General features: G+C 38.8%; 1 protein-coding gene across 1 annotated transcript in view; it reads right to left on the bottom strand.

The window, feature by feature from the left end:
* plekhh3 (pleckstrin homology, MyTH4 and FERM domain containing H3) overlaps positions 1 to 26,987 on the bottom strand; it is a 151,691-nt gene that overhangs the window by 91,958 nt on the left and 32,746 nt on the right. Inside the window, exon 2 of the mRNA XM_061905363.1 lies at positions 10,002 to 10,060. Within this exon, the coding sequence (XP_061761347.1) occupies positions 10,002 to 10,060 (59 nt within the window). The remainder of the gene's footprint in view (positions 1 to 10,001; positions 10,061 to 26,987) is intronic.

The following is a 26,987-nucleotide window of genomic DNA, read 5'->3' as shown; positions in this document are numbered from 1 at the left end:
TACAGAGTGGGCCAAAATTTTAAACGGAACAAAGCCGCGGGCCAAGGTTGAACAAATTAACCTTTTAATAGGGACCCAAACAAGTTTTGCATTAAATATTTAACAAGCAAGGCTTATATAACTTTATAGTGACATGCAAAATCCAGTTTCAAATAATAATAATAACAATTAAAAAAATATCAATGGCACATCATATAAAATTCAAATACAAATGTAATGCCATTTTTTCTATTTGCAATCTTCTGAGGTAAATATATAAAAAATTCCACATGCTAATAATACATTTGAAAATATGATAACAATAATGAATGAACCAAACATTCAAGCCTTGAAGTAGCAAGAGAAAATGCATGAATAAAACGTTAATTATTGGTCAGTTTGCTGGAAGTTTCCCGGAAGAGTTAGTGCTGCACGGGGTTCTGGGTATTTGTTCTGTTGTGTTACGGTGTGGATGTCCACCTGAAATGTGTTTGTCCTTCTTGTTTGGTGTGGGTTCACAGTGTGGCGCATATTTGTAACAGTGCTAAAGTTGTTTATGCGGCCACCCTCAGTGTGACCTGTGTGGCTGTTGACCAAGTATGCCTTGCATTCACTTAAATGCACGCCCCCAATATAGTTGTCCGGGTGGAAATCGGTAGAAATTCGGGAGAATGGTTGCCCCGGGAGATTTTCGGGAGTGGCACTTATGGCGACCCATCAGCGTTCTTGTTCTGTAACCCTGTACTCTGTTTGTTTGTCTAATCTTGAACAGGTTTGTGCTGAAAACAAAGTTTCGTTGTACTTGTTGCAATGACAATAAAGACCTCCCTACTGAACTTCGGGAGTCTACCGGGAAAATTAGGAGGGTTGGCAAGTCCACAAGGTTCGATTTTAAGACCCAAACTTTTTACTTTATGTATAAATTATATTTGTGAGGTTTCGAAAATTTTACAGTGCGTATTATTCGCAGACGATACAAATTTATACCGTTCAGGAGATGACTAGAAGATTTTAGCCAATAATATTGAAGAGGAAATGGTTAAACTAAAATTGTGGTTTGATATAAACAAATTATCTTTAAATTTGGAAAAGACTAAATATATGGTATTTGGTAATAAAAGAAAGATAGAAGTTAGTTTATCCATAAACAATGTGAAAATTGAGAAGGTGTCTGAAATCAGATTTCTTGGGGTCATCTTAGATGAAAAGCTCATATAATGCATGTGGAAAAATAAGGTATCTAAAAGCTTATTTATTTTGAACAAGGTTAAATATAGTTTTCCATACAACACAATGAGAATGTTATATTGCTCAATTATTCTACCTTATTTCAATTATTGTGCAGAAATATGGGGAAATACATATAGCAACATAATTTATTTCTTTCACAGAAAAGAGCAATTCGAATCATTTTTAAAGTAGACCACACAAATCCATTCTTCATTAGGTCAGGATTACTAAAACTAAAAGACGTTGTAGAATTGAATACACTATTAATGATGTTCAAAGCGAGAAATAAAGTTCTTCCGAAGGACATACAAAAGTTATTTGTGTTCACATCTGAAGATGAGAACCACAGACTTTAAACATCCAAGAGCGCGAACAAATTTGAAACAAATGTGCTTGTCTGTTGTTGCTGTGAAAGCATGGAAGTCTCTAAACAAAGACTTAAAAAGCTGTAAGAATATCTTTGTATTTAAAAAAGAGTTATAAAAAGAGAAAACTGAAATTATATCAAACCGAGTTTTGATTTAGATTGGACGTGTCAATCCGAGTCCATGGTTCTCTCCCGGAAAAGGGTGGAGTGCCATCTCCGGGTTAGGGAGGAGACCCTGCCCCAAGTGGAGGAGTTCAAGTACCTAGGAGTCTTGTTCATGAGTGGGGGAAGAGTGGATCGTGAGATCGACAGGCGGATCGGTGCGGCGTCTTCAGTAATGCGGACGTTGTACCGATCTGTTGTGGTGAAGAAGGAGCTGAGCCGGAAGGCAAAGCTCTCAATTTACCGGTCGATCTACGTTCCCATCCTCACCTATGGTCATGAGCTTTGGGTCATGACCGAAAGGATAAGATCACGGGTACAAGCGGCCGAAATGAGTTTCCTCCGCCGGGTGGCGGGTCTCTCCCTTAGAGATAGGGTGAGAAGCTCTGCCATCCGGGAGGAACTCAAAGTAAAGCCGCTGCTCCTCCACATCGAGAGGAGCCAGATGAGGTGGTTCGGGCATCTGGTCAGGATGCCACCCGAACGCCTCCCTCGGGAGGTGTTTAGGGCACGTCCAACCGGTAGGAGGCTACGGGGAAGACCCAGGACACGTTGGGAAGACTATGTCTCCCGGCTGGCCTGGGAACGCCTCGGGATCCCCCGGGAAGAGCTAGACGAAGTGGCTGGGGAGAGGGAAGTCTGGGCTTCCCTGCTTAGGCTGCTGCCCCCGCGACCCGACCTCGGATAAGCGGAAGAAGATGGATGGATGGATGGATGGATGGATGGACGTGTCATTGTGAAAGTGCTTAAAGGAAAATGGAAAAGTATGTTGGAGTTTGGGTGTTGGTGGAGGGAACAGTTATAAAGTCATCTAAAATACTGTAATTTGTGTTAAAAAAAAGGGGCAGATAAATATAAGAATATAATTCTTCCATCTGCTCCTTTCTGATCATGGAAATGTATAAGAAAAAAAACAAAAAAAAACAATGAAAGTGTCAATTGTACGTGGCTTGTAAATATGCATTTTCATGAAAGGAATAAAAATAAATGATGATGATGAAGTATGAGTATTAGCGGTGAATGCGGTGTTACAGTGGCGGGCCAGCTCTAATGCTAAATAGATATTCCCTAAAGGGCCAAATTAAATCATACGGCGGGCCCGCGGGCCAGAGTTTGACACCCATGCAATAAAACATGAGCTGCCAGCCGCAAATGCCCCCTTTATTGTATTTTGACACCCAAACCCATTTTCTACCGCTTATTCTCTTATCTCAGCTACAATCGGGCGGAAGGCAGGGTACACCCTGGACAAGTCGCCACCTCATCGCAGGGCCAACAAGGATAGACAGACAACATTCACACTCACATTCAAACACCAGGGCCAATTTTAGTGTTGCCATTCAACCTATCCCCAGGTGCATGTGTTTGGAAGTGGGAGGAAGCCGGAGTACCCGGAGGGAACCCACGCATTCACGGGGAGAACATGCAAACTCCACACAGAAAGATCCCGAGCCTGGATTTGAACCCAGGACTGCAGGAACTTCATATTGTGAGGCAGACGCACTAACCCCTCTGCCACCGTGAAGCCCTGACACCCATACATATTTTACTAATGTTATCGTGGCAAACCTGGTGAAAAATGACAACTTAATGAAGGTTTCCCAAAACTCATTTTGCATGTTTTGTTACCAGACATTACGACATTGCTCAATTCAATTGGCAAAATAAGATAGGGCTGCATCCAATTGCGGTGACTTTCGGGGCCCTAACGGGCATAATTTTTGACACTTTTTTTTTTTTTAAGGAGTTATTTTGTCGTGTGCACCCCCCCCCCTCCACCCCCGAGACAGTCGCCGCCAGACTTTATGACACACATAAATATAAAGTTAGCCTCTGTCTTCCTGACTTCCTTCTAGACTCGTTTGATGCGCTCCATAGTCTCGCAAAGTGAGCCGCTTTGTGACTCATCGTCTTTCGGATTTTGCAGATGTAGAGTAGCGATTGTCAGTGAGGGACGCGGGGGTGGTTGGGAATAAAGAGGAAGGGGCGGGGGTGTATGATAACGGCACGATGCCAGAGATAGAGGCCACGCCGCATCACTGTCTGAGATCACAAACCGGCACTAATAATCGGGATGGGGACAGTTCGCCCAACCCCTGTGAGATAGAGTCTGGTGTGCCGTGGGAGATTATCTAATTTCATCTATTTGGGTTAAAAATGTTTTTTTGCAAACCAGTAACTATAGTCTGCAAATCAGGGGTCGGGAACCTTTTTGGCTGAGAGAGCCAAAAAGCCAAATATTTTAAAATGTATTTCCGTAAGAGCCATATACATTTTTTTTAACACTGAACACAACTAAACACGTGCATTTTTAAGTAAGACCAACTTTGTAATAACATTGTTATTCTGAAGCTAATTGTGGAGGGGGCGTGGCCCGCGGGCCTGCAGCGAACTGGGGTGTGCCAGGACCACCCTCGAAATCAGCGAGAGCTGCTTAGATGGCCCGCCTGAGCATTGTTATCTAATCACCTGTCGCTCTGTTATAAGCAGCAGCCAGGAGGAGAGACGGGGTTGGGGCTGGAGCCAGAGCGCGAGCGAGAACGAAAGAGAAAAATACAATTGCTGGAAAGCAACTGAGAGACTTATTGAAAAATAAAACAATAGTGTAACCCTGAAACGGGCTCTCCTGTCGGTGCTTGGTGGTCTGAAGAAACCCCAGGAGGACAAGCCCCACACTAACCAATAATAAATAAATAACTTCTTGAACAGGTGCGGTAGTAAACGGGTGGATGGACTAAAAATGCATGAGAATGTTTTATGTTTTGAACATTATTTTGAACACTTATTACAAGTGGAATTATTCATTACTTATCATGTTAAGCATTGTCAGCTCGGATTTATCCGAGAGCCAGATGCAGTCATCAAAAGAGCCACATCTGGCTCGCGAGCCATAGGTTCCCTACCTCTGCTGAAAATGATGTGTTGTTGACTTGAAGATGTCGGAAACAGCGGGAGGCAGTGCGCAGGTAAAAAGGTGTCTGATGCTTAAACCAAAAATAAACGAAAGGTGGGTGCCAATAAGAAAAAGCATTGAAATGCTGAAATAAATTAAGCATGATGAGTTCAGCATGTGTCAGCATGTTTTAACTCTTTCTTTCCAAACGCTTTTTGACAGTAAGTCGTTAGTTTGACTTAGTCATTATTTTGACTTAGTAAATATTGACTTACTAACTCTTTTTTTTTTTAAACGCTTTTTCACAGTAAGTCGTTAATTTGACTTAGTCTTTATTTTGACCTAGTAAATATTGACTAACTCTTTTTTTTTCAAAACGCGTTTTCACAGTAAGTCGTTAATTTGACCTAGTCATTATTTTGACTTAGTAAATATTGACCTACTAACTCTTTTTTTTCAAACGCTTTTTCACAGTAAGTCGTTAATTTGACTTAGTCATTATTTTGAGCTAGTAAATATTGACTAACTATTTTTTTTCCCCAAACGCTTTTTCACAGTAAGTCGTTAATTTGACTTAGTCATTATTTTGACTTAGTAAATATTGACTTACTAACTCTTTTTTCCCCCAAACGCTTTTTCCACAGTAATTTGATAATTTGACTTAGTCATTATTTTGACTTAGTAAATATTGACTTACTAACTCTTTTTTTTTCAAACGCTTTTTCACAATAAGTCGTTAATTTGACTTAGTCATTATTTTGACTTAGCAAATATTGACTTACTAACTCTTTTTTTTTTCAAACGCTTTTTCACAGTGAGTCGTTAATTTGACTTAGTCATTATTTTGACTTAGTAAATATTGACTTACTAACTCTTTTTTTCAAACGCTTTTTCACAGTAAGTCGTTAATTTGACTTAGTCATTATTTTGACTTAGTAAATATTGACTTACTAACTCTTTTTTTCAAAAGCTTTTTCACAGTAAGTCGTTAATTAGACTTAGTCATTATTTTGACTTAGTAAATATTGACTTACTAACTCTTTTTTTCAAACGCTTTTTCACAGTAAGTCGTTAATTTGACTTAGTCATTATTTTGACTTAGTAAATATTGACAAGCTTTTTTTTCCAAGCGCTTTTTCACAGTAAGTCGTTAGTTTGACTTAGTCATTATTTGGACTTAGTAAATATGGACTTATTAACTCTTTTTTTTCCAAACGCTTTTTCACAGTAAGTCGTTAATTTGACTTAGTCATTATTTTGACTTAGTAAATATTGACTTACTAACTCTTTTTTTCAAACGCTTTTTCACAGTAAGTCGTTAATTTGACTTAGTCATTATTTTGACTTAGTAAATATTGACTTACTAACTCTTTTTTTCAAACGCTTTTTCACAGTAAGTCGTTAATTTGACTTAGTCATTATTTTGACTTAGTAAATATTAACTTACTAACTCTTTTTTTTCCCCAAACGCTTTTTCCACAGTAAGTCGATAATTTGACTTAGTCATTATTTTGACTTAGTAAATATTGACTTACTAACTCTTTTTTTTCAAACGCTTTTTCACAGTAAGTCGTTAATTTGACTTAGTCATTATTTTGACTTAGTAAATATTGACTAACTCTTTTTTTCCCCAAACGCTTTTTCACAGTAAGTCGTTAATTTGACTTAGTCATTATTTTGACTTAGTAAATATTGACTTACTAACTCTTTTTTTCCAAACGCTTTTTCACAGTAAGTCGTTAGTTTGAGTTAGTCATTATTTTGACGTAGTAAATATTGACTAACTCTTTTTTTCCCAAACGCTTTTTCACAGTAAGTCGTTAATTTGACTTAGTCATTATTTTGACTTAGTAAATATTGACTTACTAACTCTTTTTTTTCCCAAACGCTTTTTCACAGTAAGTCGTTAGTTTGACTTAGTCATTATTTTGACGTAGTAAATATTGACTTACTAACTCTTTTTTTTTTCCAAACGCTTTTTCCACAGTAAGTCATTATTTTAACTTAGTCAATATTTTGAAAGGTGTCTGATGCTTAAACCAAAAATACACGAAAGGCGAGTGCCCCTAGGAAAAAGTATTGAAATGCTGTAACAAATAAAGCATGATGAGTTGTGCATATATCAGTATGTGGCCCCACTATTAACTTTTTGTCAAACGCTTATTGCAAACGCTTATTTACAGTAAGTCCTTCATTTGACCTAGTCATTATTTAGACTTAGTAAATATTGACTTACTGACACTTTTTTTTTCCCCTCAAACGCTTATTGCAAATGCTTTTTCACAGTAAGTCATTAATTTGACTGTCATTATTTTGACTTAGTAAATATTGACTTACTAACTCTTTTTTTCCCCAAACGCTTATTGCAAACGGTTTTTCACAGTAAGTCGTTAATGTGACTTAGTCAGTATTTTGAAAGGTGTCCGATGCTTAAACCAAAAATAAACAGAAGGCGAGTGCCCCTATGAAAAAGCATTGAAATGCTGTAATAAATGAAGCATGATGAGTTGCGCATGTGTCAGCATGTGGCCCCACTTTTAAGTGAAGTGAATTGTATTTATATAGCACTTTTTCTGTAGTGACTCAAAGCGCTTTACATAGTGAAACCCAATATCTAATTTTTACATTTAAACCAGTGTGGGTGGCACTGGGAGCAGGTGGGTAAAGTGTCTTGCCCAAGGACACAACGGCAGTGACTAGGATGGCGGAAGCGGGGATCGAACCTGCAACCCTCAAGTTGCTGGCACGGCCGCTCTACCAACCTAGCTATACCGCCCAAAATATTGACTTACTAACTCTTTTTTTTTTCTAAACGCTTATTTTCAAATGCTTTTTCACAGTAAGCCATTAATTTGACTTAGTCATTATTTTGACTTTGTCTTTTTTCCCCCCAAACGCTTATTGCAAACGCTTTTTCACAGTTAGTCATAAATTTGACTTAGTCATTATTTTGTCTTAGTAAGTTAATATTTACTAAGTCAAAATAATGACAGTCAAATTAATGACTTACTGTAAATAAGGGTTTGCAATAAGAGTTTGAAAAAAAAAAGAGTTGTTAATTTGACTTAGTCATTATTTTGACTTAGTAAATATTGACTTAATCTTTTTTTTTTTCCAAACGCTTATTGCAAACGCTTTTTCACAGTAAGTCATTAATTTGACTTGGTCATTATTTTGTCTTAGTAAGTTAATATTTACTAAGTTAAAATAATGACTAAGTCAAATTAATGACTTACTGTAAATAAGGATTTGCAATAAGAGTTTGAAAAAAAAAGAGTTATTAATTTGACTTAATCATTATTTTGACTTAGTAAATATTGACTTACTCTTTTTTTCCCAAACGCTTATTGCAAAAGCTTTTTCACAGTAAGACATTAATTTGACTTAGTCATTATTTTGTCTTGGTAAATTAATATTTACTAAGTCAAAATAATGACTAAGTCAAATTAATGACTTACTGTAAATAAGGGTTTGCAATAAGAGTTTGAAAAAAAGAGTTATTAATTTGACTTAGTAAATATTGACTTAATCTTTTTCTTCCAAACGCTTTCTCACAGTAAGTCATCAATTTGACTTAGTCATTATTTTGTCTTAGTAAGTTAATATTTACTAAGTCAAAATAATGACTAAGTCAAATTACTGTCAATATGGGTTTGCAATAAGAGTTTGAAAAAAAAGAGTTATTAATTTGACTTAGTCATTATTTTGATTTAGCAAATATTGACTTACTAAGACAAATGGTATGGTAATCTAATTAGTTGCTATGGTAATCCAATTAGTTATTATAGAGATGCTACCTCAGTAGAAGCATTTAAGTCCCATCTTAAAACTCATATGTATACCCTAGCCTTTAAATAGACCCCCCTTTTTAGACCAGTTGATCTGCCGTTTCTTTTCTACTCTGCCCCCCTCTCCATTGTGGAAGGGGGGGCACAGGTCCGGTGGCCATGGATGAATTACTGGCTGTCCAGAGTCGGGACCCGGGGTGGACCGCTCGCCTATGCTTCGGTTGGGGACATCTCTGCGCTGCTGACCCGTCTCCGCTCTGGATGGTCTCCAGCTGGCCTCACTATGGACTGGACTCTCACTATTATGTTAGATCCACTATGGACTGGACTTTCACCCACATCTGCGTTCCTCTCCAAGGTTTCTCATACTCTGACATCCCACTAGGTTGTGAGGTTTTCCTTGCCCTTATGTGGGATCTGAACCGAGGATGTCGTGGTGGCTTGTGCAGCACTTTGAGACACTTGCGATTTAGGGCTATATAAATAAACATTGATTGATTGATTGATTGATTGATACTATAGTAATCTAAGTCAAAGCAGCTCAGACGAGGCACCAAGCAGTGTGGGTGGGGAGCGTTTCCACAGAGTGTTTCCAGAGCGGCCAGCCTGGGTGTCAGGGACAGACGCGGAAAGAGATTTTTTTACAACTAAGTTCTAAAGCTTTGTGATGTATCAGATATATCAGATTGTAGGTGGCTTGTTTTTTTTACCCTTCAAGTTCACATTATGCTGTGTTTGCTGCATTTTTGTTGCGTTTCCCTTGATTGTAAAATATGTCGATCGAGAGGGGGGTGTGGCGTTCATATGTCAATATTCAGTGTTTTATCATTCGTAGTTAAAATTGTAAATCCATCCATCCATCCATTTTCTACCGCTTATTCCCTTTCGGGGTCGCGGGGGGCCAATCAACCTATCCCCAGGTGCATGTCTTTGGAGGTGGGAGGAAGCCGGAGTACCCGGAGGGAACCCACACATTCACGGGGAGAACATGCAAACTCCACACAGAAAGATCCCGAGCCTGGATTTGAACCCAGGACTGCAGGACCTTCGTATTGTGAGGCAGACGCACTAACCCCTCTGCCACCGTGAAGCCCAATTGTAAATCCCACATTCTTTATTTTCATGTACATTTTGGGTGTCTCCTTCAGTAAAACATTTTTTTTAATTCTATTCCGGTTTTTTAAGGCGGTCTGTCATAAAGTTTTTAGCATTCAATCAGACATTATTGAGGTTTTGTATTATTGTCGGCCCCCAGACACATTTTTTTCTCTAAATTTGCGCCCCCTGAGTCAAAATAACTGCCCAGGCCTGCGCTTGCCTGGAGTACCTGTAACTGCAATGCAAACAAGTCCTGCTTGCAGATACAGAACTGTGCAGGTGGAGGTGAGCAATCAGCTTTTAGGTTGAGAATATTTATTTAAAAAAAAAAAAAAAAAAAGGTTCCACAGAGAGAACAGATACCGGAGCGTGACTTTTACCATACCAGAGATAAATTGCTGTATGGAGGGTGGTGGAAAGTGTCAGCCTGTGGTTGACTACAAGTAAAAGAGAGGGAACTTTTACTACCCCACCCGGGACTTACCCGTTTGTCCCATTGGCTGTACGAGTCGGTTGAGAAACATGAATCATCTCGGATGGACTCTGTCAACAGAAAAAAAAAAGAGTGAGGGTAAGTAGACGTTCTTGACAAGGGCACTAAGTAAACATTATCTGGACTGGATTATTTCCACTTGAAACCCTTTTGGTTTCATTCTTGGACACACTCCGTAAATGCTGGTATCCCATAAAACACCTCAGTCATTTTCAGTTCACGTTGCACGATATAGATGAAATACAGTATCAATGATATCAGTCTGGCCAACGATAAAGCATTTGATTTAATTTAATGACGGCGTGGCGCAGTGGGAGAGTGGCCGTGCGCAACCCGACGGTCACTGGTTCAAATCCCACCTAGAACCAACCTCGTCAGGTCTGTTGTGTCCTGAGCAAGACACTTCACCCTTGCTCCTGATGGGTGCTGGTTGGCGCCTTGCATGGCAGCTCCCTCCATCAGTGTGTGAATGTGTGTGTGAATGGGTACATGTGGAAGTAGTGTCAAAGCGCTTTGAGTACTTTGAAGGTAGAAAAGCGCTATACAAGTACAACCCATTTATTTATTTAATACTAACGGTCTATAATGATACGACAAGTCTCGTGAATATGTCAAAGCAGACCTTTTTCACTACAGTCTTCCTCTCCTATTATCAGCATTCCATTAGTGGCTATTAATGTAAAGTGGATTGTACTTTTTAAAATGTTTATTTTTGTAGCAATATGGTCATTAAAGGAAAGGATTTTCTTCAATTTCTGATCGTTTGTGAGGGCACCAAAGGGTCTTTCTTCTGTGTGTGTGCGTAATAGGCGGACAGTTCAACTTGTCATTGTTCTTGTTTTAGCTTGTTAAGAAAGATATAGTTGATCAATAAATCAATCAAACTCTTCTTTGTAGCGAAGATAAGGTCAGTACTGTATAGCTCTTAATATTATGGTCAAATTAGGGCAGGGCAATATGGTCTTTTATCAATATCTCAATATTTTTAGGCCACGTCACGACACACAATATATATCTCAATATTTTGCCTTAGCCTTGAATGAACACTTGATACATATAATCACAGCAGTATGATGATTCTATGTGTCTACATTAAAACATTATTCTTCATACTTAATACAGTATATGCTCATTTTAAACTTTCATGCAGAAAGGAAAATGAAAACAAAGTCAATTTACCAAAACTGTATTTATTAAGCAGTGGTGCAAGTATTCATGTAATTTCAAAACAGAAAATGCAAGATTGTCGGAGAAATTTTAAAACAAGCTATTAGTGCACTTTTGTGCATGATGTCACTAAGATGACATATCAAAACACTAAAAGTGCACTTTTTGCACAGAACGCCACTACAATAGTTTACAACAAATAAACAGCACTTTGGTGCATGATGTCACACAAGATATTTCAATAATTGTCAAATAAAAATCAGCGGCATAAGAGGAAATAAAATAATGTATGTCCTTCGCTATGTGGTAGGCTACTGCGGAAGTTATCTCCTGTTTTTGACTATTTTTTGCTCAATTGGTTCAGGGTTGGTTGCTTATGCATTTTGTTGGGTGTGGCACCGGCCGGAGATGTTGACATGCGGAGTTTCAAGCACTCTTCATTCTCTAGCTGGTGACTTTTGAAACGATGCTGCTACTTTTTTTTAGCAACGCTTTTGCCGCATACTTGACATATTACGTTTGTCTGTTCAACATCTTCCCGCTTGAAGCCAAACCACCGCCAGACAATGGAACCCGTGCTGTTTTGCTCGGGAATTAATTATTCCTCCTTCTTTTGTTACCAGATTTCTTTCTCTCGTATTACCACTCGCACCGCTCCACTTGCACTTGCCACAGAACTTAGCTGCCATAGCCAACTTTACTTATGGTACATTTCTTTCTGCTACCTCTAAGTGACGTATGTAAGAAGGTGCGATTGTTTTATCTCTCTGTGAGAAGGATAGACAAGAAAGAGTGAGGAGAGCCTGTAGTGTAATGCCCTCAGCTAAAAGCAACTGCGTGAGAACGTACTGTATACTCGAATACTCACGATTCAGTCATTTTCTACATCGCACAGAGACAAACCCGCGACATATCGAGTATATTCGATGTATCGCCCAGCCCTAGTTTAAATAGTACAAACCTTCACAAAAAGAGGGACTTTTGCAGACGCTGGAACCCATTCTTTATATTTACATTGTTTCTTATAGAGAAATTTGCTTCATTATACAAACCTTTCTATTTAAGAACTCCCTTTAAGAACCAATTACAATCGTAAATCGGGCTTCCACTGTGCACTGCAAACTCTGAAATCTACGTAAGATAACTATCTCAAATAAGGGTGATATTTGCTTATTTTCTGTCTGATAAGATAATTCTTCTCACTAAGCAGATTTTATGTTCGAGTGTTTTACTTGTTTTAAGGGTTTTGGTCCAAAATTATCCGAAAATCTTGTTTTTGAACACGGACTTTTTGCAGTGTAAGTTGTTAGACACTAAGGGACTTTAAATGAAAGCCAATATTAGGTTTTGCGGTTAAGCTATTTTAGACATGGACATGGCAAAAATATTGCATGCATTAAAAAAGGGAATAAGGAAGTAGTTTGACTATTAAACTGGTATTTTTACACTGATATTCTAAGTTTTTGTGTGATCTATAATTTCGATAAAAAAATGTAACCATTCAATGATCCTGAAAATGTTAAGCATCCCTGCAAAAACTGAAATCTAAGTAAGATTTAATAACACAAATAAGGTTGATATTTTCTTATTTTCTGTCTTCTCACTAAGCAGATTTTATGTTAGTGTTTTACTTGTTTTAAGGGTTGTGGTGCGACATTAACTCAGTAAGATATTACAGCTTATAGATGTGATTTTATGACCTATATTGAGTAAAATATGCTTGAAACTAAAATATTAACTAATACAAAGCTGTGTCATTAACATTCAAGTATAAAACTACTTTTTTAAAGAAATCCTCTCTTTCTTCAAGCATGAAAAAAATTGATGCCGAGCGCATATTACTTCAAGATAATGTCACTAGCGTTGACTTATTTAGGAATATTTTTCAACATATTGAGCAAAAAAGGTCTATTTTTTTTCTACCAAGAAAAGTGCACATGTTATTAGTGAGAATATACTTATTTGAAGGTATTTTATGGTTCATTGAGGTTAGCTAATTTGACTTGTTTTGGAGAGTCTTGACAAGCCAAATTTTCTTGTTCTATTGGCAGATAATTTTGCTTAGTTCAAGTAAAATACCCCTAATTTTAGTAAATTTTTTTGTTGTTTATGAACACTGACTTTTATCAGTGTAAGTTGTCAGACACTAAGGGACTTTAAATTAGAGCCAATATTAGGTTTTGAGGTTACGCTACTTTGGACATGGACATGGCAAAAATATTGCATGCATTAAAAAAGGGAATACGGTAGTAATTTGACTATTAAACTGGTATTCTTACACTAATATCCTATGTTTTTGTGTGATCTATAATTTCGATAAAAAAATGTAACCATACTATGGATCCTGAAAATGTTAAGCATCTCAGTATCACACTGCAAAAACTGAAATCTAAGTAAGATAACTATCTCAAATAAGGGTGATATTTGCTTATTTTCTGTCTGATAAGACAATTCTTCTCACGAAACAGATTTTATGTTCGAGTGTTTTACTTGTTTTAAGGGTTTTGGTCCAAAATTATCCAAAAATCTTGTTTTTGAACACTGACTTTTTGCAGTGTAAGTTGTTAGACACTAAGGGACTTTAAATGAAAGCCAATATTAGGTTTTGCGGTTAAGCTATTTTAGACATGGACATGGCAAAAATATTGCATGCATTAAAAAAGGGAATAAGGAAGTAATTTGACTATTAAACTGGTATTTTTACACTGATATCCTATGTTTTTGTGTGATCTATAATTTCGATAAAAAAATTTAACCATTCAATGATCCTGAAAATGTTAAGCATCTCTGCAAAAACTGAAATCTAAGTAAGATTAAATATCACAAATAAAGGTGATATTTGCTTATTTTCTGTCCGATAAGACACTTCTTCTCACGAAGGAGATTTTATGTTAGTGTTTTACTTGTTTTAAGGGTTTTGGTGCGACATTATCTCAGTAAGATATTACAACTTATAGATGTGATTTTATGACCTATATTGAGTAAAATATGCTTGAAACTAAAATATTAACTAATGCAAAGCTGTATCATTAACATTACAGTATAAAACTACTTTTTTAAAGAAATCCTTTCTTTCTTCAAGCATGAAAAAAAAATGATGCCGAGCGGATATTATTACGACAAGATAATGTCACTAGCGTTGACTTATTTAGGAATATTTTTCAACATATTGAGCAAAAAAGGTCTATTTTTTTCTACCAAGAAAAGTGGACTTATTAGTGAGAATATACTTATTTTAAAGGTATTTTATGGTTCATTGAGGTTGGCTAATTTGACTTGTTTTGGAAAGTCTTGACAAGCCAAATTTCCTTGTTCTATTGGCAGATAATTTTGCTTAGTTCAAGTAAAATACCCCTAATTTTAGTACATTTTTTTGTTGTTTATGAACACGTACTTTTATCAGTGTAAGTTTTCAGACACAAAAGGACTTTAAATGAGAGCCAATATTAGGTTTTGCGGTTCAGCTATTTTGGACATGGACATGGCAAAAATATTGCATGCATTAAAAAAGGGAATAAGGAAGTAATTTGACTATTAAACTGGTATTCTTACACTGATATCCTATGTTTTTGTGTGATCTATAATTTCGATAAAAAAATGTAACCATTCAATGATCCTGAAAATGTTAAGCATCTCTGCAAAAACTGAAATCTAAGTAAGATTTAATATCACAAATAAGGTTGATATTTTCTTATTTTCTGTCCGATAAGACACTTCTTCTCACTAAGCAGATTTTATGTTAGTATTTTACTTGTTTTAGGGCGACATTATCTCAGTAAGATATTACAGCTTATAGATGTGATTTTATGACCTATATTGAGTAAAATATGCTTGAAACTAAAATATCAACTAATGCATAGCTGTGTCATTAACACTTAAGCGTTGACTTATTTAGGAATATTTTTCAACATATTGAGCAAAAAAAGGTCTATTTTTTTTCTACCAAGAAAATTGGACTTATTAGTGAGAATATACTTATTTTAAGGTATTTATGGTTCATTGAGGTTAGCTATTTTGACTTGTTTTAGAAAGTCTTGACAAGCCAAATTTTCTTGTTCTATTGGCAGATAATTTTGCTTAGTTCAAGTAAAATACCCCTAATTTTAGTATATTTTTTTGTTGTTTATGAACACTGACTTTTATCAGTGTAAGTTTTCAGACACAAAGGGACTTTAAATTAGAGCCAATATTAGGTTTTGAGGTTAAGCTATTTTGGACATGGACATGGCAAAAATATTGCATGCATTAAAAAAGGGAATAAGGAAGTAATTTGACTATTAAACTGGTATTTTTACACTGATACCCTATGTTTTTGTGTGATCTATAATTTCGATAAAAAAATTTAACCATTCAATGATCCTGAAAATGTTAAGCATCCCTGCAAAAACTGAAATCTAAGTAAGATTTAATATCACAAATAAGGTTGATATTTTCTTATTTTCTGTCCGATAAGATACTTCTTCTCACGAAGCAGATTTTATGTTAGTATTTTACTTGTTTTAGGGTTTTGGTGCGACATTATCTCAGTAAGATATTACAGCTTATAGATGTGATTTTATGACCTATATTGAATAAAATATGCTTGAAACTAAAATATTAACTAATGCAAAGCTGTGTCGTTAACACTCAAGTATAAAACTACTTTTTTAAAGAAATCCTTTCTTTCTTCAAGCATGAAAAAAAAATGATGCCAAGCGGATATTATTACGTCAAGATAATGTCACTTGCGTTGACTTATTTAGGAATATTTTTCAACATATTGAGCAAAAAAGGTCTATTTTTTTTCTACCAAGAAAAGTGGACTTATGAGTGAGAATATACTTATTTTAAGGTATTTTATGGTTCATTGAGGTTAGCTAATTTGACTTGTTTTGGAAAGTCTTGACAAGCCAAATTTTCTTGTTCTATTGGCAGATAATTTAGCTTAGTTCAAGTAAAATACCCCTAATATTTGTATTTTTTTTCTTATTTTTGAACACTGACTTTTATCAGTGTAAGTTGTCAGACACTAAGGACTTTAAATGAAAGCCAATATTAGGTTTTGCGGTTGAGCTATTTTGGACATGGCAAACATATTGCATGCATTAAAATGGGAATAAGGAAACAATTTGGCTATTAAACTGGTATTCTTACACTGATATCCTATTTTTTTTGCGTGATTTATAATTGTGATAAAAAAATATATATAACCAATGATCCTGAAAACCCTTCGCTTTAGTTTTTTTTTCCAATTTGTCACACTTATTATCTTGCAATTTTTTTACTTTTTATTCGACCCCTTTTACCGTATCTCCTTTGCACTCTTGTTTAGCTCATTCATTGTTTATGTTCTTTGTTTGTTTCGGTTTTTTTTTGTTTTTTTCTCACTCTATGCTTTTTAACCTGTAAAGCAGTGGTCCCCAACCTTTTTGTATCCGCGGACCGGTCAACGCTTAATAATTAGTCCCGCGGTATTGGAATCCCTTTTTTTTTTTTCTTTGTCATGAAAAAGGGACGTTTTTGTCATGAAAAAGGAAGGTTTTTGTGGTTGGTGCACTAATTGTAAGTGTATATTGTGTTATTAGATTAGATTAGATTAGATAGTACTTTATTTATTCTGTCAGGAAAGTTCCTTCAGGAAAATTACAATTTTCAGCACAATCCCATTCAAGATCAGACAAACATTACAGGGAGACAGAACAGGATCGCTGACGGGTCTGCCGGCTTCCAGGGGGGGGGGGAGTGGGGGTGAGACTGAGGCCAAGGGAAAAAAAAAAAAATGTATGTTGATTTAATTAAAAAAAATAAAATTAAATAAAATTAAAAAAAAATATATATATATAGATTTTTTTAATTTTTTTTTAAATAAAAATGAATAAAAAAATTCTTCTGCGGCCCGGTACCAATCGGGCCAGGGTTGGGGACCACTGCTGTAAAGCACTTTGGTTAAATTTACAAATTGTTGTAAACATATAAATAAAGTTGCCTTGCCTTGCCTAACTATTTGGTATTTGATCAAATACCCAAATTTGCAGGATCGCCTAAAAATAATGTGAAGTATCCGATCAACAGAAGAATATGCTCTTAATACATTTGAACAGAAGTGTAGATAGAACCAGGAACATGACGCATAACATCTAAATCCAGTCATTTTTTAGATAAGAATATCTTGACGTCTGTCTTATTTGCACTTTGCTCTTGACGGAGTAATAAATTAAGTAGCCCACAAGACTGCTAGTCTGCATGATCCGATTTTTTCTTTTCGTTTTCGTCTTGAGTCGGCTGCGCCTTGGTAGATCTTGAAAAAAAAAAAAAAAAAAAAACTGCTGTAGAACTTGGCTTTCACTTATAAGGACAGGAATATAGCGAGTCTCATTAATGTGGCAGCGGGGGCGGGAAGGGAACAGAGGCATCGTTTGTGCAACGCTTGCTGGCGCCCAAACCAGCAAAACCTCAAAGAGCTTCTATTGAGATCACTCATCTCTCAGAACAGGTTGCGCACCTAAAAATATCTCCGTCTGTAACGAGCAATCAAGGTTTGGAGCTAAAAAAAAATATACTTTAAAAAGGGGTCAGACTATGATTTTTTTTTCCTGGTGGTCTACATAACTTGTACCGGTGGTTCTTTGATCGATTTAATAGACCAGGGGTAGGGAACCTAAGGCTCGCGAGCCAGATTTTGCTCTTTTGATGACTGCATCTGGCTCTCGGATAAATCTGAGCTGACGCTGCTTATTACGATAAGTATTGAATAATTCCACTTGTAATGAAAAATAACGTTCAAAATATAAAACATCCTCATGCATTTTTATGTTCAAGAAGTTGCGTTAATGGTAAGAAGTAAGTTATTTATTATTGGTTAGTGTGGGGCTTGCCCTCCTGGGGATTTTTCAGACCACCAACCACCGACATGAGAGCCTGTTTCAGGGTTACAATTTTGTTTTATTTTTCAGTAAGTCTCTCAGTTGCTTTCCAGCATTTGTCTTTTTCTCTTTCGTTCTCGCTCGCGCTCTGGCTCCAGCCCCGACTCCGTCTCTTCTCCTAGCTGCTGCTTATAAACAGAGCGACAGGTGATTAGATAACAAGGCCCAGCTGGGCCATCTACGCGCCTGTCGCTGATTTCGAGGCCGGTCCTGGCAACACCCCGCCTCGAAATTAGCGACAGGTGCGTACCTGCCACTCTGTTATAAGCAGCAGCCAGGAGGGGAGACGGGATTGGGGCTGGAGCCAGAGTGTGAGCAAGAGCGAAAGAGAAAAAGACAATTGCTGGAAAGCAACTGAGAGACTTATTGAAAAATAAGACAAAATTGTAACCCTGAAACAGGCTCTCGTGTCGGTGCTTAGTGGTGTGAAGAACCCCCAGGTGGGCAAGCCCCACACTAACCAATAATAAATAAATAACTTATTACCATTAACGCAACTTCTTGAACAGGTGCGTTGGAAAACGGTTGGATGGATTAAAAATGCACGAGAATGTTTTATATGTTGAACGTTATTTTTAACACTGTGATTACAAGTGGAATTATTCATTACTTATCGTGTCAAGCAATGTCAGCTCAGATTTATCCGAGAGCCAGATGCAGTCATCAAAAGAGCCACAGGTTCCCTACCCCTGAGGTAGGGGATTGATCCAGGAACGCTGAGGTTGTTGCCGCTGCTACTCTCCCAACTTCGCCACGCCTTTAAATAAACCAAACTGTGATATCGTTTGCCATTGAATCCCATTTGACAAATGTTCATTCCAAGATAACGTTGGAAAACCCCCACTCGACATCATAGCTCCCTTACGCACAATTGGACCGGCTCCCTCGGGGGTAGGAAAGCACTGCCTTTGTCCCCGTGGTCTAACTTGTAGTCCCTCTCAACCGCAGCCTTGGACCAGCGGCCCAACCCAGGCGGATGTTGCCGGTCTACCTGAAACACTATCCAGGTCAGGAGCACGAGCCACCCCCCCTCCTCACAGACACACGCCACACTTTACTACTGGGCAAACTAGTCTAAGTATAGCCTTTTGCCCTACAAAAAACACTCGGCTGCTTCTGTTCGGACGGCTCGAAAAATAACCGAGACTAAACAAAAAGCGCTCATTTATAGGCCGCTACGGAATCTGTGATGTATTTATGAATCGGAAGAGCTTAACGGGGGAGTTTGAATAGGATTGAGTTAATGTTCAACTCAGGGAGAGGCACTGTAAATGTCAACGCAGGCAGCCAAGAACAACTGAACCGCCGTGCCAGAGAGGCATTTTACTGCAAACGCTTATAAATGTGTACTGTAATTCCCTCTGCCCGTGCACGTTAGCTATAAACGACCGTGCCCAGCTGACAGCCGTTGAGAAGCGTACAGAACGAGAAATTAGTGCTAGTCACGGCATTGATTGTATTGTACCATATGTCCCGGCAAGAAATCTGCGTTCAAAAGACTCCGGCTTATTAGTGATTCCTAAAGCCCAAAAAAAGTCTGCGGGCTATAGAGCGTTTTCCGTTCGGGCTCCAGTACTCTGGAATGCCCTCCCGGTAACAATTCGAGATGCTACCTCAGTAGAAGCATTTAAGTCTCACCTTAAAAATCATTTGTATACTCTAGCCTTTAAATAAACATCCTTTCTAGACCAGTTGATCTGCCGCTTCTTTTCTTTTTTCTCCTATGCCCCCCCCCTCCCATGTGGAGGGGGTCCGGTCCGATGACCATGGATGAAGTACTGGCTGTCCAGAGTCGAGACCCAGGATGGACTGCTCGCCTGTGTATCGGTTGGGGACATCTCTACGCTGCTGATCCGCCTCCGCTCGGGATGGTTTCCTGTGGACGGGACTCTCGCTGCTGTTTTGGATCCGCTTTAAACTGAACTCTCGCGGCTGTGTTGGAGCCACTATGGATTGAACTTTCACAGTATCATGTTAGACCCGCTCGACATCCATTGCTTTCGGTCCCCTAGAGGGGGGGGGGGGGGTGGGGGGGGGGGGGGGGGCGAATTCTCCCTGCCCACTGGGTGTGAGTTTTCCTTGCCCTATTGTGGGTTCTTCCGAGGATGTCGTAGTCGTAATGGTTTGTGCAGTCCTTTGAGACATTTGTGATTTAGGGCTATATAAATAAACATTGATTGATTGATTGATAAGGCCTTAATACAGTGTTTTTCAACGATTATGCAACTTCACCTATACATCCATTCATTTTTTTTTTTACCGCTTGTCCCTTTTGGGGTCGCTGGAGCCTATCTCAGAAGGCGGCGTACACCCTGGACAAGTCGCCACCTCATCGCAGAGCCAACACAGATAGACTTACAACATTCACACTCACATTCACACACTAGGGCCAAATTAGTGTTGCCAATCAACTTAGCCCAAGGTCCATCTCTTTGGAGGTGGAAGGGAACCCAAGCAGTCACGGGGAGAACATGCAAACTCCACACAGAAAGATCCCGAGCCCGGGATTGAACTCGGGACGAATCAGGACCTTCATATTGGGAGGCAGATGCACTAACCTGGTTTGATTGATTGATTGATTGATACTTTTATTAGTAGATTGCACAGTACAGTACATATTCCGTATAATTGACCACTAAATGGTGAAGTGAATTATATTTATATAGCGCTTTTTCTCTAGTGCAGGGGTCGGGAAACTTTTTGGCTGAGAGAGCTAAGAATCCAAATATTTTTATAATGTATTTCCGTAAGAGCCATATAATATTTTTTTCAACACTGAACACGACCAAACGCGTGAATTTTTAAGTAAGACATTTGTAGAGTATAACAGGTCTCTTATTTTTTGTAATAACATTGTTATTCTGAAGTTAACTGTGGAGGGGGCGTGGCATGCGGGCCTGCAGCGAAGCAGGGTGTGCCAGGACCGTTGATGGCCCACCTAGGCCTTGTTATCTAATCACCTGTCGCTCTGTTATAAGCAGCAGCCAGAAAGAGAGATGGGGTTGGGGCTGGAGCCAGAGCGCGAGCGAGAACGAAAGAGAAAGACAATTGCTGGAAGGCAACTGAGAGACTTATTGAAAAATAAAACAATATTTTAACCCTGAAACAGGCTCTCATGTCGGTGCTTTGTGGTCTGAAGAACCCCCAGGAGGGCAAGCCCCACACTAACCAATAATAAATAAATAACTTCTTACCATTAATGCAACTTCTTGAACAGGTGCGGTAGGAAATGGATGGATGGATTAAAAATGCATGAGAATGTTTTATATTTTGAACGTTATTTTTAACACTGTGATTACAAGTGGAATTATTCATTATTTATTGTGTTAAGCAATGTCGGATCAGATTTATCCGAGAGCCAGATACAGTCATCTAAAGAGCCACAGGTTCCCTACCCCTGCTCTAGTGACTCAAAGCGCTTTACAAGGTGAAACCCAATATCTAATGTTTACATTTAAACCAGTGTGGGTGGCACTGGGAGCAGTTGGGTAAAGTGTCTTGCCCAAGGACACATCGGCAGTGACTAGGATGGCGGAAGGTGGGATCGAACCTGCAACCCTAAAGTTGCTGGCATGGCCACTCTGCCAACCGAGCTATACCGCCCGAATAAGTTTTTCAACTTGTTTAATTCGGGGTCCACGTTAATCAATTCATGGTACAAATATATACTATCAGCATAATACAGTCATCACACAAGTTAATCATCATAATATAATCATTGAATTATTTACATTATTTACAATCCGGGGGGTGGGATGAGAAGCTTTGGTTGATATCAGAACTTCAGTCATCAACAATTGCATCAACAGAGAAATGGACATTGAAACAGTGTAGGTCTTACTTAGTAGGATATGTACAGAGAACATAGAGAGTTCAGATAGCATAAGAACAAGTATATACATTAGAAGTACATTTGATTATTTACATTAGGTTGTTTATAATCCGGGGAGATGGGATGTGAATGGAGGAGGGTATGAGTAAAGGGTTGAAGTTGCTTGGAGGTGTTGTTTTAGAGCGGTTTTGAAGGAATATAGAGATGCACTTACTTTTATACCTGGTTAGGAGTGCATTCCACATTGATGTGGCATACAAAGAGAATGAGTTAAGATCTTTGTTAGATCGGAATCTGGGTTTAACGTGGTTTGTGGAGCTCCCCCTGGTGTTGTGGTTATGGCGGTCATTTACGTTAAGGAAGTAGTTTGACATGTACTTCGGTATTAGGGAGGTGTAGCGGATTTTATAGACCAGGCTCAGTGCAAGTTGTTTTACTCTGTCCTCCACCCTGAGCCAGCCCACTTTGGAGAAGTGGTTTGGATTGAGGTGTGATCTGGGGTGGAGGTCTAAAAGTAACCGGACTAGCTTGTCCTGGGATGTTTGGAGTCTAGATTTGAGGGTTTTGGAGGTGCTGGGGTACCAGGGGGTGCAAGCGTAATCGAAAAAGGGTTGAATGAAAGTTCCCGCTAGGATCTGGGAGTCGGCAACCCACGGCTCTAGAACCGCATGCGGCTCTTTAGCGCCGCCTTGGTGGCTCTCGAGCTTTTTCAAAAGTGTATGAAAAATGGAAACGGATGAGGGAAAAAAAATAAATATTAAAAATATATTTTTTGTTTTAATATGGTTTCTGTAGGAGGAGAAACATGGGGTGGTTGCCCACATATGTGGTCCTCTCCAAGGTTCTCATAGTCCTCATTGTCACCCACGTCCCACTGGGTGTGAGTTTTCCTTGCCCTTATGTGGGCCTACCGAGGATGTCGTAGTGGCTTGTGTTGTGGTTTGTGCAGCCCTTTGAGACACTAGTGATTTTGGGCTATATAAATGAACATTGATTGATAATATCTTGCTGAGATAATTTTGTACCAGAACCCTTAAAACAAGTAAAACATTAACATAAAATCTGCTCAGTGAGAAGAATGATCTTATCAGACAGAAAATAAGCAAATATCACCCTTATTTAAGATATTTAATCTTATTTAGATTTCAGTTTTTGCAGTGCAGGAAAACACAAACAAATAAGGCACGACGACCTGGTGGAATTTCATTTTTTAACGTTTTTATGCTGGTGGTGTGCCTCCGTATTTTTTAATGAAAAAAACCTGCCTTGCCTCAAAAAAAAAAAAAAGAAAAGGTTGGAAAACCCTGCCTTAAAGGGGAACATCATCACCAGACCTATGCAAGCGTCAATATATACCTTGATGTTGCAGAAAAAAGACCATGTATTTTTTTAACCGATTTCCGAACTCTAAATGGGTGAAATTTGGCAAATTAAACGCCTTTCTGTTTATCGGTCTTTTAGCGATGACGTCAGAACGTGACGTCGCCGAGGTAACACACCCGCCATTTTCATTTTCACATTACAAACACCGGGTCTCAGCTCTGTTATTTTCCGTTTTTTCGACTATTTTTTGGAACCTTGGAGACATCATGCCTCGTCGGTGTGTTGTCGGAGGGTGTAACAACACTAACAGGGAGGGATTCAAGTTGCACCACTGGCAAGAAATCTGCCGCCAGACCCCCATTGAGTGTACCAGAGTGTCTTCACATTTGACCGGCGATGCTAAGACAGACATGGCACAGAGATGTATGGCTAACCTGCAGATGCATTTGCAACGATTAAGTCAACGAAATCAAAAAGGTGAGTTTTGTTGATGTTGTTGACTTATGTGCTAATCAGACATATTTGGTCGCAGCATGACTGCCAGCAAATCGATGCTAACATGCTATTTACGCTAGCTGTATGTACATTTGAAACTAGATACCCACATTTAATGCGAAACAAACACTTACCAATCGACGGATTTAAGTTGCTCCAGTGTCACAAGATGCGAAAGTCCTGATCGTTTGGTCCGCACATTTTACCGGCGATGCTAATAAGGCAGCCATGCTATGGGCCACTTCATTAGGTACACCCAAGCTATGGCCGAATAGCATCAATAGCTTCAATTTCTTCTTCAATTTCATTTTCGCTATCTGCCTCCATACTCCGACCATCTGTTTCAATACATGCGTAATCTGTTGAATCGCTTAAACCGCTGAAATCCGAGTCTGAATCCGAGCTAATGTCGCTATATCTTGCTGTGGTAACCGCCATGTTGTTTGTATTGGCAGCCCTGTATGACGTCACAGGGAAATGGACAGTCGCATCGCAAATAGCGAATATCAAGAACTTTAAAGCTTTTTTTAGGGATATTCCGGGAGGTGTAAAATTTTGAAAACAACTTGGAAAAGTAAACCAAGCCACTGGGAACTGATTTTTATTGTTTTTAACCCTTTTGAAATTGTGATAATCTTCCCCTTTAATATAAACCGATCCGTGCGTCAATAAACCAAAAGGCTCAGGTTGAAGGGTTTCAATATTGTGTGTGATTCCAAACAGAACGTGACAATGCGCAGTGGAGTAAATAGGCTGTGGGATGAGGAACAAGGATAGCGTGCGATGCAGAGCCTTGGCAAAAGCTCCGCTCTTGGACGGGCCCTGGATGAATCACTCCAGAATAGAGCAGGGCATGAAGGAGAGAGGGAAAGATGCCGTGATGTGTTTCGTCCCGTGGCTGTCTTCCCACTCTGGCATTCTTCCCTCCTCCTCCTCCTCCTCCCAACTCCGGTCGACTCTCCCGCTCGCTCTTTCCAGCTCTCCTGGGAGGCTGAGTAACCATGAGGAAATGCTTGGGCTCAGCCAGTGTCGGCCCAAAGAACAGATGTGTGGCCTGGAGGTGGTGAGGCGGAGACGCAACGGAAACCGAATATAAAACCAGGACTGCGCGCCGGCCGCTGACGACAGAGGGCAGCAGCAGCGGCAATGACTACAGCAGGCCTGGGCGATGCCAAAATGTGCCCTTTTCCTACAGGAAGTCTGGTTGTAAAGCTGGTGGCAAGACCTTTGGCAAAAACGTCCAACAACGGGTCCATGAGACATTTAAAGACCTACTGAAACCCACTACTACCGACCACGCAGTCTGATAGTTTATATATCAATGATGAAATATTAACATTGCAACACATGCCAATACGGCCTTTTTAGTTCACTGAATTGCAATTTTAAAATTTCCCGCGAGGTACAGTGTTGAAAACGTTGCGGAACTATGACGCTTATGTTGACGCGTGCTTGTGACGTTATTGGTTGGAGCAAACATGTTCTCCCAGCACCACTCACGGCTAAAAGTAGTCTGCTTTAATCGCATATTTACACAGTATTTTGGACATCTGTGTTGCTGAATCTTTTGCAATTTGTTCAATTAGTAATGGAGACGTCAAAGAAGAATGCTGTTGGTGGAAAGCGGTGGATTGCAGCTGCCTTTAGCGACCGAAACACAGCCGGTGTTTCTTTGTTTGTTGTGAAGCTCTAACACAGAGCGGTCAAGCGAACATGTTTCTCTACCAGCAAGTTTTTGGATGGGGAAATTGTGATATTATGTCGGCGCTTAATCCTCCTGCAACTGTCAAAAAGGCAGCTGTGATCTTGGCTCCTCCATTGGCTTCTCTCAGAGACACTGGCGGTCACCGCAGCCCTCCGACTTTCAGGTATGACTTTATGATCTTACTAAAACACTATTAACACAATAAGCAGATAAGGGATTTTCCGGAATTATCCTAGTAAATGTGTCTAATAACATCTGAATCGCTCCCACTGCCGTCGCCTGGAGCCATCGCCTTTTTTTTTTTTTTGTGTGCTTCACTCTAACTTTCCTCATCCACAAATCTTTCTTCCTTGCTCAAATTAATGGGGAAATTGTCGCTTTCTCGGTCCAAATCGTTCTTGCTGCTGGTGGCTATGATTATAAACAATGTGAGGATGTGAGGAGCTCCACAACCCGTGACGTCAGGCGCATATCATATCGTCTGCTACTTCCGGTAAAGGCAAGGCTTTTTTATTAGCGACCAAAAGTTGCGATTTTTATGGTCGATGTTCTCTACTAAATCCTTTCAGCAAAAATATGGCAATATTGCGAAATGATCAAGTATGACACATAGAATGGACCTGCTATGCCCGTTTAAATAAGAAAATCTCATTTCAGCAGGCCTTTAACAACAATAGTGCTTAGTAGGGTTGTACGGTATACCGGTATTAGTATTGTACCGTAATACTAATGAATTATTTTCGGTACTACACCGCCTCTTAAACGTAGCGGTCCCGCGCCCGCGTAGCCGTCACGTTGAGTCATTGCTTGGTTTTACAAGCAGACGAGCATGTTCGGCAGCGCACAATCACAGAGTATTTACAAGCAGACACAGTGTGTAGACCAGGGGTGTCCAAAGTGCGGCCCGCAGGTCATTTTTTAACGGCCCCGCGGCACATTTTAAAAATACAATTGAAAAAAATTAAAAAACATAAAAAGTGATATAAAAGAGCAAACAGGTGAAATGTAACAAGAAAATGTTGCAGTGCTTTAATAACACTAAGCTGCCATGCAGGCTGTTTCTTTCTTTAAAAAATAATAATGAATCAAAATCAATGTCATTTTGAATTATTGACCTATTCAAGGCTTCAATTAGGTCACATTAAATATTCCACTTTGAGATATTTTGGGGGGAAAATGTTGCATATTTTGTGTTTTGCCATATAAAAAACAGAGTAGTTTTTTTTAAAGAAGGGCCTAAAACAAACAAACAATAAAACTTAAAATTGGCGGATATATCTCAAGTTGATCTCGATATTATTGTGCTAAAAGTAAACAGTAAAAAAAGTACAATTAATTTTTTGACACTTTTGGATCCCCAATCATTTTAGTGTGATTTGTTTTTAAGTGTCATTGCTCAAAAAATAATAATGAATCAAAATTATATAATCTCAAATATTCCATCTAAAAAAGTTATTGGGTGAAAATAATGCATATTTTGTGTTTTTTCCATTTTTTTTCCTAATGTTGATCTAGAGATTTAAAACTTCAATAATAATGAAAATAATAATACT

This window comes from Nerophis ophidion, linkage group LG07, assembly GCF_033978795.1.
Source record: "Nerophis ophidion isolate RoL-2023_Sa linkage group LG07, RoL_Noph_v1.0, whole genome shotgun sequence".
NCBI lineage: Eukaryota > Metazoa > Chordata > Actinopteri > Syngnathiformes > Syngnathidae > Nerophis > Nerophis ophidion.
This window is presented reverse-complemented; position numbering and strand designations above follow the sequence as displayed.